Below are 16,155 nucleotides of genomic sequence, written 5' to 3'. Positions count from 1 at the left end.
CGGATTTGGGAGTCCCAGCAGAACGGGGCGCGGGCTTCCTCTGTTCCTACAGACAGAGTCTCTGCTTTCCGTCCCTGTGCTCCCTGAGCAGGAGGGCTGGCAGCAGCCCACCCTCAGGCTGGGAGACAGGGACCGGGGTGTGCAGGCTCCGCGGCGGGACAGCACTATGAAGGGGAAATCCGCCGCTCTGCCAGCACCATGGTTGCAGGACATCCCTGGTGTGACAGTAAATGCAGAGACCCATTTCCTAACTGAGCAGACCTCCGGGAAGCACGGGAATGCCGTGGCCCGGGAGGTGAAACCTGCCTCAGCAATTCTCCTCCAAGCTGAAAAAATGTAGGAAAGTCATCAACTGGAGGCATGGAAGGGCCTAAGCAGCAAGACCTCTGGCTGGGAGGGCCAGCACAGTCCCACCGGGGCTGCTGGTGTCATCCTGCAGCAGGGCAAGGCACTACCCCCACCCGGGGAAGGAAGGAAGGAAAGCAGGGAGAGACTCCCTCCTGCTGCCACCCTCACTGTAGGTGCAGAGAGACTGCACTGCCATCACCTGCCGAGGAAGGGAAAAGGCACTCTGGGTTTTTGGCTCCTCTGACACAGTCACAGCGTCCGGTGGCAGGCTTGCCCTGCCTAGCCCTGCCCCGTGGCCGTGGAGGAGGGAGGAACGGCGATCCCCCTGCCCAGCACGCCAGGTCTGCATGGCGAGGGGAAGGTGAGCCCCCTGCTCCCCTGCACCCCTTACAGAGGGGCCTCTGTATGATCACCTACGACAGTCCCCGACTCAGACAGGGCAACCCCAGAGGCTCATCCCTGCACCCCTGCAGTGACCCTAAACTCTGTGGGCAGGGAGGGGGCAGCTCCTGCAGGGGACACCGGCTGCCAGAGGAGCCCCGGCCACAGCTCCCACCAGGAGAGGAGGGCACTGCACACCCATGCGTGCACACACATGCACACACACACCCCAAGGCAGCCAGGATCTCAGAAAAGCCTGATTTGGGGGTCCCCACTGTGAGCCTTGAGGCCGCCCCCCATGGGTGTCAGGCCATGGCCAGGCTCTCCACATGGCTGTGGATGTGGGCTGTGCTGGACATGCCACTCTCGCCTTTGTAACTTTTGGGGGCTCGGCTGGTTTTCAGCAGGACCAGGAAGGTGTCTGTGGAGATGGCCCCAAACTCAAAGGTGAAGGTGCCATAGAAGACCAGGACATCAATGATGAACATCCACTCGCACAGGGCGGCCACGTGCTGCAGCACAAAGCTCTCCTGGATGAAGAACACACCGCCTGAGGGCATTCCCGTCAAGAAAAGTACAGCTGGACCCCAACCACCCCATGGAGGACCACGTCCCACTGCCCCTGCATGCTGAGGCGGCCATGAGCAGCTCCCCTCTGCAGAAAACACACCACCCCTAAAACCAAGAAACCTCACATGCTTTCCCCAGCACCGGGAGGGCCCCGGCACAGGTGAGGTGGTGGCACGCATGCCCAAACCAGCCTTGGTAAACCACGGGACTGACACCAGGCGAGGATTTTCTGAAGAGGCTGGGGCAGGAGGAACTCAGGCTGCAGCCCTCAGGGCAAGCCAGGCATCCACACCCCTCTCCTCTTCCCAAAACCGGGCTGATGCTCCCCATCCTCTCACAGGACATAAAGTCAATAAAACTCATCAGCCCTCCATCCCCTTGGTAAGGGGGTTTGGGCTGCTGCGTCCCAGCCCCACAGCACCCCCCCGTCTGACTCACCCTGGAGAGGGGTCCTACTCCCTCTCCTCTATCGTCGCCAGAGCTTTTTTACGCTTCCCTCATCCCCACTGGGGATCTCTAGGAAAACCTACTGCCAGCACCACCATGGGTGAGGGGAGAAGGCAGGTACATCCCTTAGCCCTCCAGGTGAAGCTTCCAGCAGTACCCTGCCTTCTGCCAGTGAGACCAAGGTCTGGGAGAGCCGGAGAGGCAGTGACACAAGCTGCGCAGCAGCTGCTGCGCAGAGCCTGCTGCTCACTTTCCCCATCCCACCAGAAGAGGTCCCAGCCCTTTCCCCACACCGTCCCTACCACAGCTTGCTGCTTTCCCACTCCCAGTCCCCCGTGCTTACAGAGCAGCCTGGCCACAGAAAACGGGCACCAGTCCTCTCTCCCTTGTCCCTACATGCCCTGCCTGTCCCTGCAGCACTCCTGCCCTTCCCAGCTCCCTGCCTGCTTCCCGGCCCGCCTGCCTGCTGCAGGGACAGAGCGGGAACCTCTGGCACGTCCCCGGCCCACCAGCACTGCTCACCCCCGCCAGACCCCAGCCAGCCTCTTTGGGACCTGTGGACATCGCATGCTTTCTCCCCTTCCTGCCCAATAACCACCACCTTGTTTCCCAATTTATCCCTAACCTCAGTCCCAAATAAGCCCCTGGCTCCCCGGCCACACACCTGGGACCATTCTTCCAGCCCCGCTCTGCCTGCCGCCGTGCCCTCCCTTCCTGGCGCGGTGTTTGCAGACCCCGGCACCTGCTCGCGAGCCCTCCCTTGTCCCATGGGCAGGTTGGCCAGAGGGTGCTGGTAGCCCCAGCTGGCAGAGGTGCTGCCACGCGCCCGCCTGGCACCGGCACAGAGTGTTTTTGTACTCAGCTTCGGCCATACAGGAACCTCAGATGGACATCGCATTGCCGAAGGCTCAACATACCTTTGTCTCATTAAAAAAAACCCAAACAATTAACCAGCCCTTCCACTCTCCAAGGTGTGGGGCTGGAGCCTGCGGTGGCTGAGCTGGGCTGGGGCAGCCAGGGCAGGGCTGGTTTGGGGCACCCCAGCACCCTGAGAGATGCCCACCAGCATCCCTGCCCCAACTCAGCCCTTGCACCTCCGTCTGCCCAGCATGGCCCGGATACCGCTGCTCCCCCAGACCACTCCTGCAGTTGGCTGCCCAGCCCCAGCCCCCTGCCCAGCCCCTCTCCTGGCACCATGCTATGCTGCCAGATCAAAGGATGGAGGATGTGGGGCATGTACCCCCTGGGAGGACCGTCTTTCGACAACCTGTCCCAGATCTCCTCCCCACACAGGATCACAGAATCAACCAGGTTGGAAGAGACCTCTGGGATCATCGAGTCCAATCGTTGCCCTGACACCACCCTGTCAACTAGACCATGGCACTAAGTGCCATGTCCACTCTTTTCTTAAACACAGCCAGAGATGGTGACTCCACCACCTCCCTGGGCAGCCCATTCCAATGTCTAATGACCCTTTCTGAGAAGAAATTCTTCCTAATGTCCAACCTGAACCTCCCCTGGCAAAGCTTGAGGCTACGTCCTCTTGTCCTATCGCTAGTTGCCCGGGAGAAGAGGCCGACTCCCACTTCACTACAACCTCCCTTCAGGTAGTTGTAGACTGCAATAAGGTCACCTCGGAGCCTCCTCTTCTCCAGGCTAAACAACCCCAGCTCCCTCAGCCGTTCCTCATAGGTCAGACCCTCCAGACCCTTCACCAGCTTGGTCACCCACCTCTGGACTCGGTCCAACACCTCAACATCTTTCTTGAAGTGCGGGGCCCAGAACTGAACACAGTACTCAAGATGTGGCCTCACCAGTGCCGAGTGCAGAGGGACGATCACTTCCCTAGACTGGCTGGCTACACTAATAGAGGCCAGGATGCCATTGGCCTTCTTGGCCACCGGGGCACACTGCTGGCTCATGTTTAGCTGGCTGTCGATCAGCACCCCCAGGTCTCTTTCCGCCAGGCCGCTTTCTAACCACTCTTCCCCCAGCCTGTAGAGCTGCATGGGATTGTTGTGATCGAAGTGTAAGACCCGGCACTTGTTCTTGTTGAACCTCATGCCGTTGGTCTCGGCCCATCTATCTAACCTGTCCAGATCCCTCTGCAGGGCCTTCCTACCCTCCAGCAGATCGACACTCCCACCCAGCTTGGTGTCATCTGCAAATTTACTGAGGGTGCACTCAATCCCTACGTCTAGATCATCTATAAAGACACCCTTCAGAAGGATACTGAAGACAAGGGTGACGAAGGCCACAGTGGTGAGGATGCTGCGTAAGTGACCGGTCCAGTACTGCCCACGGGTTTTGGCCATGCGGTAGGTGAGGATGGACTGCAGGAGCAGGAACAGCATGCTAGTGGGAAAGGCCACCCCCGCCCCGATGTAGTGCAGCACCTTGGCGTGATCCACCTGTGGAGGAGAAAGACTGTCGGCATCCTGGGATGCTCCCCCAGCACGGCTCTGCTCCAGCGGAGTGGGTTTGTGCCCAGGCAGGGAGGCAGCCAGGGCCAGGAGTGTGTCCAGGCAGCTTGCCCCATGCCCAACGCCTGGCTGAAGAGCAGATTTAGACACACCGGCTGCTGCTGGGATCTCAAAGTGCTTCTGTTTCCTTCATCCATGGGGTGGTAGCTCCCAAGCCACTTGGGCCAACAGCCCTGCCATGCCCAAGGGCATGGGGCAGGGGCTGCCCTCGGCCCCTGAGCATCACTGGGGCTACCTGCACCCCCTCCTGGGGGTCACAGCCATGCCTTCAGCAAAGCCATTGAGCCACGGCCGGGGCACAAGCGGGATCGGGGCCAGCAAAGCTTTTCCCTGGGGGTGGTGCCCGCAGCAGCCTCCTGCCAAGCGGAAGGGACCGGCTGCCAAAGGCGGAGGGCAGGCAGCTGCTGGGAGCCCGGTGCCTGGCAGCGCAGGCGTGGGGGTGAGCACTGCTGGTTGCCGCCAATCCCTGGACTGCTCCAGACCCTGTGAGCGCAGGCTCTGCCCAGACACGTTTCGTGGCATCACCCCCGAGCAGCAAACACCCACGGTGGGACGGCTGGGCAGTGGGAGCATCGGCTGCTTGGCCAGATCTCCTCTGCCTGGATGGTGCATCCCTGCCCACGTAGGGTCTCACGCCCATGGAGGGACAGACCGTGCAGATGGTCTCGGATAAGGGTTAAACCAAACCCAGCAGCTTAATCTGGACCTGAAACTATGAGTGCACAAGCAAGGAGGAGTCCCAGCGCCTGGGGAACTGTAGCGCTTGGCAGAGGGAATGCACAGAGACTGGGGGGCTGAAACAAAACCATCACCCCAAATCCTACATTGCCAAGCGTTGCCACCACCCTGCTCCAGCCAAGTCCCCCTCCTGCCCCCCCTGCCCCCAGGGACCCCCCGAGGAGACACCTTACCTGGAAGTTGCCGACCATGGTGAGGCCGGCGGCGCAGACCCAGCCGGTGGCCAGCCCCAGGGTGTTGAGGAGGGACGGCCCGAGGCGCTCCAGGAGGTGGGCGTAGCGCAGCAGCCCCACCAGGATGACTGCGGGAGGGAGACACAGCCCCATCGCATGCCGCCGCCTTCACCCCCCCACCTGCCCCCCCAGCCAGCGGATGAGCTCCGCAGGGCACCCCGCTCCCAGCCGCTCCCCTGGCAGCAGGCACTTACCCATGAAGGAGCCCAGGCTGCAGATGAGGCTGAAGAAGCAGCTCTCGGGAGGCAGGGTGCCACACTTGCTGTGGGGACAAGGCCAGGCCCAGGGAGCCCTCAGCCGGGGGGCACTGGGGTGTGGCACTTGCCCCCCTCCCCGGGACATGCTCCTGAGTTGCCCCGGGGCGCTCTCGGAGCAGCATTGACCCCCGGCCGGCCCTGTGCTCCCACCCCACAGCTGCTCACCTGACGAGGGGGATGTGGTCCAGCGTGCAGCAGGAGCCAGGGCTGTCCACGCCGCACGACTGGTTGTAACTCCTGTGGGGAGCAAAGGGACACGCTGGGAGAGCCGTGCTGCTGCCCGGGACCCTCCTGCCCCCTGCCCACAGCCCCGGCAAAGGCAGCAGCGTTGCTCCCCAGTGAACACAGCCTGACCGGGGATGTGCCCGCACCCTGGGGCCAAGCTCATCCAGGGAGCGACCCGCTGCCCGACAGGGTCCCCTGGGAGCATCACGCCCAGTGTTTCCACAGCCTGTCCCCTGCCCGCTGGCTCTGCTGCCCACCCCGAGTCCCTGCCTGCAAGGGAGAGGCCACAGCGGCGCAGGGGGCTGCATGTACCCGCTGAGCGCATGGCCCAGGGTGCTGGTCTCGGGGGGTTCTTGCAGCCCTGCACCCCGGGCAGGAGCGGGAGCACCCAGGTGCCAGCCCTGGTGCACACAGCCCTGGGTGGGAGCACGGGTGGAGCCGGGCACGCAGCCACCGACAGCTCCGGGCTTGCACTGGACAGCGGGAACGCCGAGCGGAGCAGGAAATGGCCCCCATGGCCACAGCACCCCATGGCAGTGCCACCCTGCCCGGAAGGGGACACAGCAGCAAGCCCCCAGCGCTGCGGGGCTGGGGCACGGCTCTTCTGCCTGCAGCCACCGCAGAGCCCTGGAGGTGCCTCCCGTGGCCACAGACCCCGTGAGCCCGGGGACCCAGAGCTCTTATCAGCCCGAGACACCTTCCTGTACCACAGCTGCCGCCTGCAACCGTAACCGAATCCCCCACCACGGGGGTACACGTCCCCTCGTCCTCCCGGCTCTCCCAGGAGCTGGCACACACTTGCAGAGGGGTTTTGGGCGCCCCTTTGCTGCAGCATCACCCAGGCAGCCAGCACCTCTGCCTGGCACGGCTCAGCAGGGCCCCTTCCCCGCCCCGCAGGCAGGGAGCCCAAAGCGCTGTGCCCCAAAGAGCCCCCTCAGACACCCCCAGCCCCATGATGGGGACGGGAGCCGTGGCAGGGCCAGCGCTGCCCTGCCCCTGGCCGGGGCTGGCCATCGGCCACCTCCAGCTGCTCAGCAAGCGCACGGTTAAAAAGGCCTTTTTGGAAAGGGCTGGGCTGGGCTCTGGTGTTTCTTCAGTCTCCTCCTTTACTGGTGGCTTTGTTTTCCAACCACGAAACCCCAGCGAGGCGTGGAGCCCCATGGCCTCCTCAAGGGCTGTTCTTGGGGCCGTGTTTGGTTTGGGAGGGGTTTTTTTATTATTATTTTGTTTAAAGTGAGCAGCCCGAGGCCGGGAAGCATTATTCATCATTAAGGGCTGGCTGTGTGGCAGAGACAACCCGACATCCACATTCTTCCCAGGGCAGAATCAGCCATCAGGCAGGAAATGGCAGTGGGGTTTTTTTTCCCCCTTCTCCTTTAAACACTCCATCAAGAATTAAACTAACACGGATTTTTCTGGGCAGATTTTTAAGGAGACACAACAAGCCAAAAACCCTGCAGAAGAAGTGGCCAAGAGAGCAAACAGGTTTTTTTTCCCCAGCCCTCACCTCTCCTGTGCCTCGTCCCCCATCCTGGGGCGCTGCAGGCAGCTCTGCCCGTGGGGTGCCCAGGTGCCGCGGGGCCGTCCCATCCCCCTGGTACTGCCAGATTTAGCCTCAAGCAAGCAAGCTGCAACCTTTTCCATGGAGACACGGCCCTCTGTAATTCCCTGACCACTTATTTTCATACTTTCTCCATGCTGTGTGTTTTCAATGGCCTCCTTCTCCCCGCCTGGTGTGCAGCGGGGCTGGACCATTCCCCGGAGCAGCCGTAACCGCAGGCGAGCCTGGGCCGGGGAGGGAGGGTGGCTTTCGATAGCCCTGCTTGGCCCTGGCACCCTCACCGCTTTGCAAACACGGGGCCCAACCCTGCCAGCAGCTAGTCCCCAAGCAGCTCTGCTCCCAACAGCCGCTCGCAGGGCCGGACAGGAGACACACGCCTTGGGATGACTGCGCCCCATCAGTGTCACCACCGTGTCTCCTGGGGGAGAAGGCGGCTCTGTGCCCCGCTCGATGCTCCCACCTCTCCCGCCATCTCAGCCCCCTCCCCGGGCCAGCCTGGCCCCTGACCCCCCTTTCAGCATGGTGATGGCACAGGGGGGCCTTGGCTTCCCAGTGATCAGGCACAGCACGGCAAGGTTCAAGCAAGACAGGTCTAGAGGAGGACCCAGCATTACCGGGGTCTTTAACCGAGACGGTCCTTGGGGAAGGGCCCTCACCACCCCCCCAGGCCTTACCAGTTGTGGACGGGGCAGATGTGGTTGTTGGAGAGCGCCATGGCGTACCTGGGGGAAAGACAACAGGGATTACAGCAGCCACCCGCATCCCCGCATCCCTGCTCCTGGCCAGCACCGGGGGCTAGCCCCAGGGACCAGCCGCAGGAGTGGCGGGGTACAAGCCCTCGCTGCCTGCCAGGGGCCAGCGCTCACCCTGGGGCACTTCTCAGCCTTACAAAGCAGGAAAAAGAAAAGCAAGTGCACGGGCCCAGCCTGTGCTCCGGGGAGCTCCTGCTGCCAGAACCAGGTCCCCTGCCCGGTACCCCCATCCTCGCCGAGAGCCGTCTCCTGCTCCAGTTCAGTGCAGCTGCGGCTGCTCCTCCAGGGCCTCTTCCCCACCGTGCTGCCGTGCTCCTCACACTCTGGGGGGCTGCTCCGCCACGGAGCCCCTCACCCCGGCATCCGGGCTCTCCACCAGCCTACAGCAGTGCAAGGTGTCAGCCGATGGCCACTGGGCCCTGCCGTGCTTCCCCCAGCCCCTGGAGCTGAAAGAAGACTGGGAAAGTGGCCGGTGCGTTGGCAGGGCACTTGGGGCAGATCAGCTCCATGGAGCATTTCACTGTGGAGTCACCCCTGCACCTCGGTCAGCGTAACAAGCTGTTCATGACATGCATCCCGCTCAGCTCCGCGGGGAGTCTCGGCCCCGTGGTCCTCCAGCCATCAAGGAGCCCTCCCGCCCAGCAGCCGCAGCAGCGAGTGGACCCGCGCTGTTCAAATCGCCACTGCCAGCGGCCATAAACAGCTCAGGTTAAAAATAGGCCCCGACACCGGTAAGAAAACACCTCTCCCGCCCGAGCTGGCCACGTAACAGCTAGGCTGAGAAAACGATGATCCCAGCAGAAAGGCGCGGGGGCAAAGAGCGGGACAGCTGGGGGGAACCAAGAGGCAGCGCTGCCCACCCCAAGTGCCACCCACCAAGAGCATCGACCCCCTGCAGACCCCTTGCCCAGCCACTTCCCAGCACAGGTCTCCCTCAAGCACCCAGTCCCCGTCCCAGCCCTCTGTGCTCTCCTGGGAGGGAGGAATAAGCCAAGAGAGGAACAAATGGCACTGCCCCCCTGCAGCGAGATGTCCCCCCACCCGCCTGTACCCCCTCACGGCTCTGCACCCCAGGCATGGTTGGTGGGGCCCTGCATGGGCCACGCATTCTCACATGCAACTGCCCAGCCTTACCCTGCACTGCGCTGACAAGGGACACAGCATCCCCCAGGCAGCTGCAGGACATATTCAGGGCAATGAAAAGGGCCGAGACCACCTCTCCCAGGGCAGCTCTCGCTGTGAGGATCACGAGCAGCACCTCCCACACATGCTGCTCCAGGCTGGAGGGGCACCTGCGCCCCAGGGTCACCCATGGGAGATGGCCAGGGCTTCACGAGGTGTCCAGGAGAAACAGTTAGCGCATGAGTTCCCCACATGAGGGTCAGCATTCGGCTTTGTCGTGAAGGAGGATGGGGGATACCACAGGGGGAAAGCTCTCAGAGGGACCCATGTGGTAGGGGATGCGTTTGCTCCATCCCATGCCCCACAAAGTTTCATCACCTACGCTGGGGCTCCCTGAGCCTTTGGGAAAAGTCCCTCATCCAGTGCCCACCACTCCTGCCGTAGTGGCATGGGGGGCTGATGGACTGGGGCACGACAGCCCTACGTGACCAGCCAAGGCTTGGGGAAGGGACTGGCAGGGTGGGCTAGTGCTGCTCACCCAGGTGACACAGCCTCTGCCCCCAGCACAAGGGACAAATGTCCCCTGGCCCTCCCATCCATCCCATCTGGGGCCAGGATGGGTGCCCACGTGCTGGTTTACGGCCCTGGCACTGCAGGACCTGGGCTGGTGCTGTCGCTCCCAAGGCCATTCCCGTGCCGCACTCACGCCCAGACAGGGGCATGCAGTCCCACGGGGTGTCAGGGGCGCGAGGCCAGGGAGGCACATGCAGGGGACGCGGAGACCATGCAGGGTGGCTGTGGGGGGACGGGGAGGTGTGGGAGCGACTGAGCGTGCAGAAGCACCCCAACATGACGCGGGCCCAGCCGGGCCCCGCAAATCCCCATCCCGCAGCATCCCGCCCCGCAGCCCGGGCGACCCCGGCCCCGCCGCCGGAGGGGCGGGGGGCTGGCGGCGGCTCCGGGTCACCCCGCGGCACTCACACGATCCACATGCCGGTGATGGTGAAGGCAGGCAGCGTGACGGGCAGGATACCCCAGGCCGGCATCCTGGGGCCGGGCATGCCCCGCCGGGCTACGGGCGAGCGGGGCCGCCGGCGGAGCCTCCCCGCTGCCTCCTGCTGCCGGGCCGCCGCCGGGCCGCGCTCCCCATGGGCGGCCGGGCCGGGGCCGGGGCCGGGCGGGGCGAGGGCCGGCCGTGCGGAGCGGAGCCGCGCCGTGCCGGGACAGCCCAGCCCGGCCCCGCCCCGCGGGCAGCGCGGGTGCCGCTCGGCGGGCAGGGCCCGCCCCGTCCGGCGCGGAGCGGGGAGAGGGGACGGGCTGGCCCCGGCGCCACGTGGCGGCCGCGCTGCCGGCCCGGGGGGACGCGGCGGCACCGCCGGCCGGGCAGGGCTGGGGGCGGGCGGGGGGCGGGCAGGGCGCGGGGCCGCGCGGAGCCGCTCACGGTCGGGGCCGCAGGGCCAGGCGGGCCGCGGTCGGAGCGGCCCCGGGAGCGCGATCTGCCGTGCCGTGTCCTCAGCGGGACACAGCCCGGGCAGGGACGGGCTCCTGCTCGGCACAGGCAGCGCGGAGGGGGCGGCAGGGCAGCAAACACCCCCGCCCTGGAGCTGCAGCCTGGGGCAGCCTTTGCCGGGGCAGCCTTTGCCAGGGCTGAATCGGGTAGCAGCTGCTGGCTGCAGGGAGCTGGGGCCTCGCCCCCCCCCAGCCCTAGACGATGCTCTCTCTGCCCCAAACACCATCCTTGCCCCCGCTCCACGAGCCGTGGGCTTCCCCAGCAAGCATGGCCCCAAGGGCCCTGTCTCAGTGCAGGGGTGAGGCAGGAGGTACAGCACCAGGTAACAGCCAGGCACAGAAGACCTTGCTCAGTCCCCTCTTCTTCCTTATGGGCAGAGAGTTAACACGGGCTCAGCCTTCCCTCCTGAGGACAGGGCTCAGTTCACGCCCCTGCCTTGACTGATCTTGTGTTCCCACTAAATGGCTACGCCACCTCGGCTTCCTCACACACACTCTGCAAGCCACCACCCGCACCCACCGCCCTGACCCGGTTAGCCTGACTCTCCCAGACACTTGCTACAAATGGCTCACCTAGGGATCAAGTTTAGCAGCCACCCACCAACTTTGCTGCTCAGACAAATTTCTATTTTCCTCACATGGGAAACTTGAAAAGAGAAGAGGAAGCACAACTTTCCCTGGCAGAGCAGCCAGGCTGCGGCAAGGCCACGGCAACCCCATTTCCCTATCAGTAACTCGGCAATAACCTCCCCTCCCACCCCGCGGCTGCTCGCAGCCGTGTGTTTGCAGGTCCCAAAACATCCGGTGTAGCCAGAGGTGCGGCTGGTGCTCACAAAGCCTGCAGCTTCCCCTGCCTTCTGCAGCGAGGAGCTGCCCGGGAACAGCACGGCCCTGGCCTGCGTGGAGCTCCTGCTGCCCACCACCTCGCCAGGGCCAGGGTGCAGGTTACACAAGTGCAGTAGTACTGCACACTGGGACTTGTAGTCTCAGGGAGCTCGTCTCCCTACACGTCGACTCGCACTCCAGGCAGCCTCCTCACAAGCCCAGGGTCTCTCCTTGCTGTTCAGCATGTCAGTGCCCCGACCTTTCGCTGCAGGAGTTGCACTCTAGAACTTTGCTCCCAAGCCAGTCGTGCTCCCAAAGCTGCCCCCTCGATTCCTGTCTGCTGGCAGACGGCGGGCCCGGCCCTCCCTCTCCCGACAGCCCCCACGGCCGCACGGACAGGCGGCGGGGGGAACAATGCCGGCCAGGCCGGCGGGCGCAGGGCCAGCGGCGCAGCTGCTGCCGCCGCCTCCGGCAGCCTCGGTGGGGCTCAGATTGCTCCGGGGCCATGGGGCAAGCAGTACAAACCCCACTGGGCTGCCTTCCACCCAGGTGGAGCGAAGGAGCAGGGCGCAGGATACTTTAGGCTCTGTAACAGGCACTGATTTTTCTAGAGGCGGTCAACAGCTGGCATTTCTAGGAGGGAGGGTAACTTCTAAAAAAGCCAGCTCACTGCTGGAAGATACTTCATGGAAATCTTCCCTACAGACCAGAACTTCTGAGTATGCTCAGATTCAATTTAAAAATTAAATCTAAAAAGCAGCACTGCTTCAGTTTGACAGGTTTCAGTGCCAAATTTATGTTTTACAGCCAGGGCTTATCTTTCAATAGGGCTTTCTCCCACTGGGAAACTTCACACCAACAAGGAAAACACCAGCTCCACAGTAACCTGTCCTACTGATGCAGGCTAACTCCCAAGCCTTATTTCTGTTCTGTTTCAGTGGTGGAAGTTCATAATGTAAACGGGAACAGAAGAGGTATGTAAATCAAACTGTTGTGATGTCTGTCCAGCCTCCTCTGGAAAATAGTGAGTCAGACCCATAAAAATGAGAAAGAAATCCAAGACTAGAAAAAGTATATGCTGGGACAAACTTGAAGGCTAGTGTTCTGAACACCGCTCCTCACCAACGGCCGCTGGTAGTATGACTCTCTTTTATGTAATGTAAGTTACAAATAGAGCTCAAGAGACTTACTCATAAAAATATGTACCACAGCACATGCTACCTGTCAGTTGATTCTGATCTCCTTTCAGTTCACTTTCCCTGTTATTTTTTCTCTGTAACACATGAAACCTCGTTACTGCAAAATCCAAACAAAGTTCAAAGAATTTTTTTCTGGTTTTCCACAGTCCATTCCTATTTACAGTCTGTGAAAACTGTTTAAAGTGCAATTCTGTCTGTCTTTCCAGTCAACATTCTTGCCATTCCAGTCCCACTTCCTGCGGTTTCTTCGGGTGGCTTTTGCTTTGCACTGCAATTGTCTGAATTAAGATGTAATGGTCTCCGTAGAAACTGGGTTTGCAAACAGAGTTTAAAACATAGCATTCCCCAAACAACTACCTGAAGGCAGCAGGAAAAACTGGGCTTTGCCATTAGCTGACACCACTCCAAGAAGTCAAAGGACCGCCCGGGGATCAGAGGGCAGGAGTGCCGACATCAAGGCACTTGACAACTGAGCAACGGTTTGCAAAGAGTTAATCTAACGGTTTCAGCAAGCATTTTGGAGACAGCTCAAAAAAACAGAGTGTAAATAGAAGTGAAGGCTCAGAAATAAAAGACAAAGAGGCAGGCTGGATACAGAAGGGCCATCCATGGGCAGTGCAAGGATTCAAATACATGAATGAAAACATCTGAGGGCTGGAAGGACACAATCTGGAAGCTGTGGAGGGTGAGGAAGAGAAGGCTTCAGCAGTGAAAAATATTCCAGGAATGGTGGAAATGGGGTAAGTGAACCAGGATTTATTAACAGGACTTCCCTAGGACATGCATTACTCTTCCATTACGCAATATTTAGACCTTTGCTCATGCAATTCAAACAATCTCCAAGTTTTTAAACCCCTTATCAAGTCTGTAGGAGTCTCTTGGAATCCTTGCGATGAAGAAGGCATTGGTGCCTCACACAGCTCTAAGGACAGTGTGGCACTGCGTGGATCTTGCCACAAGACAAAGTAGAAAAAATCAGGAGGGAAGTATGTGTGGTTGTCTGTATCTGTGGCAAGCATTAGCCCTGGAAGAGCCCAGGATCTCTCATGACCTCTCTGAGTCCTGTCAGTGGCAACAAGGATTTCTTCCTCATCAGACTTTCTCCAAAGTCAGCCAGGTTGTCATCGAGGTCTGGCTGCATGCCGAGATGCCGCAGGGCACCTGCTCCTCAGCCCTAGGCTCTGCCCTCAGTCCTGGTGGTGCATGAGCACACACCAATGTAACACCACAAATTTTACATCGACACTAAACTGTTGCCAGAAGCAAGAGCAATCCAGCTGTCACTGCTCCACTTTGCCCATGACGGGAACCATTTCTGTGTAGCCCCTTGATGGCCAGCCTGCACTGCAGCCCCCCCCGGCACGAGCTGACCATTTGTTAGGGCAAGTCCTTCCGTGCTCCGCCTAGACAGAGCACACTGTTGGGGGATCCTGGTACGTGGAGCCAGGGGGCTGGCAGACGGGCACAGCACCTTGACAACTAAACTCCGCTCTTCCCAAAGCTCTGAGATGCAGAACCATGACAGAAAAGGAGTGCAACACTGGAGCATTCATTTACAGGATGTATTTATTACACTGTAAAAAGTCCATTGGATTTGTAAGCCATTTACTCTATATGTACACTGGTTGTACTCCCACCCCAACCACAGGCTCCTCTCAGTACAGTATACACTGGGTTGGAGTCATGCCCATGCCCCTCCCAGTCACCAGTGGGATTTCCAAGATCAGTATTATTGAGAATTCAGCCCACTAATCGAGAGAGGAGGAAGAATGGAGATGCAGCGCTTGCCAGGCAGCCAGCTCTGCTCTGGGCATGAGGGGGTAGAAGAGCAGGACATCCTTGCTGCAAGGCAGAAGCACAAGAATGACTACCAGGGCCTGAGCTGCAGGGGTGTTCTAGGTGGACAAGGAGGTGGGCTCCCAACAACTAGAAGATACAGAAGGGTGTCATCTCTGCAGAGCTTCCAAGAGAAAGCACAGCAGACTTGCTGGGCATCTGTCAGCAGGTGGTACAGATCCTCACATCTTCTCTAGCTGAAGAGGATGTTCTCCTAAGGAACGGGGCTGGACACTTAAGAGGCCAATGTAGCAAGTGGTGGACAACACAGCACTGCTGTGCACCCCAGGGGAGTGGCTCCCCAAGTGTTGTTCGAGAGATGGCCATGGTGCTCTGCTCTCAGCTCATGGGACTCCACATTTCCTTCTTATCTGCTCAACTATGCAGAGCTTTCTGAATTTGCTCCCTCCAACCAGAAAGCCTGATTACATTTACAGGAGGAGCGAGGAAAGCAGTGCCGCCCCTACGAGGCTTCCCTGTTCCCTACTCCCTGTCTGGCATGGGGATTTGCTGTGATCCAGGTTGCAGAAGGAAAGCAAGTGGCTACAGCAGACAAGAAGCCCTATGTAGCAAGCTGGGAGCCGCACTGTAAGCAATCCACATTTCTACTCAAAATTCTCAACCTGCTGAACGCAGGCATGCCCAGACCCCAAAGCAAGCAGCATGACCAGAAGCACAGGCAAGAAAGATAGGGAATGGCTGGGGAATTGTCCAAGGGCTGGACTGAATAATCTGAAAGGCAGTCCTGTACTGCAGCCCCTCTCTGGTGTGACAAAGAGTTTTCCCTCTTCAACATATGAACTGGTGGCAGCTTGGTCCCAGGCTGCTGGGTGCGGGCGTTGCCTGGCCCCTGAGATTGCGAAGGCAGGAAGGAGACTGGTCAGTGGAACCAGGCACCCATCCAAGAAGACAGGGATTTATAGGCAGATTTCTAGGTGGTTGCCCCAAGAAGGGAGCAGAACATGATGGGTTCCAGGGGGATTGTGGCAGCAGCCCTTTCTGCTCAGGTTAGCAACATCTTCTAAAACAAACATGCCCGCTACCAGAGAACATTTGGCCAGCATTCTCCACCCACAGAGCTTCCTCAGCTGACAGTTTGCAGACACCCTCAAACTAATTGACTTCAGAGGTAGTCATGGGGTCAGTGGGCCGTGGAGTAGCTAAGAGGGGAACAGGAGAGGTGGCTTCAATTAGGGCTGGGTTGAGAATGATTGGCAGAGTCATAGGTGGCACCCCAACCTGCAGGGGAGAGGCAAGCGGCTGCAGGATGAGTGGCGGCTGTGCTGTCATAGGAGGTATGTCTGTAACGGGGCTTGTCTTTGTTGGAGCTGATGCTGGGAAAGAAGGAGAGGCAGAAGTGCTGATGGTGGGTGAGGCAGGTGCAGGGGCTCTCTCAGACTCTGGAAAAAGGAAGAGACAAAATACATCCTTACACAGGCCCTGACAAAGTCACCTTTCAACTCAAAGCTAAGCAGGGCTGAAGATCAACTCAGGGGCCTTTTCAGACTTGCCCCTTCCACATACCTTCATACAAGGCCCTGAGGTGCAGGTGCTGATCACAGGCATCCTGCCCCAACCTCTGCCCACCCCAATAACCTCAACAAGAAGGCCACAACCTGTCCATTTGGAAGCACAACAGTTCCACACCACCAGAGGCCTGGTCACTGTA

The 16,155-nt window shown here is 60.3% G+C and overlaps 2 protein-coding genes across 7 annotated transcripts in view; both read right to left on the bottom strand.

The window, feature by feature from the left end:
* Nucleotides 1-973: 973 nt before the first annotated feature.
* On the bottom strand, nucleotides 974-10,265 carry TMEM150A (transmembrane protein 150A). Its single transcript, XM_068400015.1, has 7 exons — nucleotides 10,099-10,265; nucleotides 7,918-7,965; nucleotides 5,623-5,694; nucleotides 5,395-5,462; nucleotides 5,141-5,268; nucleotides 3,980-4,157; nucleotides 974-1,279 (listed from the first exon to the last, which is right to left on the bottom strand). Exons 1-7 carry the CDS (start codon nucleotides 10,176-10,178, stop codon nucleotides 1,035-1,037), a joined length of 819 nt encoding a protein of 272 aa, XP_068256116.1. The 5' UTR covers nucleotides 10,179-10,265; the 3' UTR covers nucleotides 974-1,034.
* A 3,933-nt stretch (nucleotides 10,266-14,198) lies between these two features.
* Nucleotides 14,199-16,155, bottom strand: part of GBF1 (golgi brefeldin A resistant guanine nucleotide exchange factor 1) — a 107,923-nt gene continuing 105,966 nt past the window's right edge. For all 6 annotated transcript variants that reach the window (XM_068400000.1, XM_068399993.1, XM_068399994.1 and 3 more), the window contains one exon: nucleotides 14,199-15,886. In XM_068400000.1, coding sequence (XP_068256101.1) covers nucleotides 15,600-15,886 — 287 coding nt within the window. In that variant the 3' untranslated portion in view covers nucleotides 14,199-15,599. The remainder of the gene's footprint in view (nucleotides 15,887-16,155) is intronic.

This window comes from Nyctibius grandis, chromosome 4 (assembly GCF_013368605.1).
Source record: "Nyctibius grandis isolate bNycGra1 chromosome 4, bNycGra1.pri, whole genome shotgun sequence".
Classification (NCBI taxonomy): Eukaryota; Metazoa; Chordata; class Aves; order Nyctibiiformes; family Nyctibiidae; genus Nyctibius; species Nyctibius grandis.
Note: the sequence above shows the minus strand (reverse complement) of the source record. Positions and strands in the feature narration are given on the sequence as shown.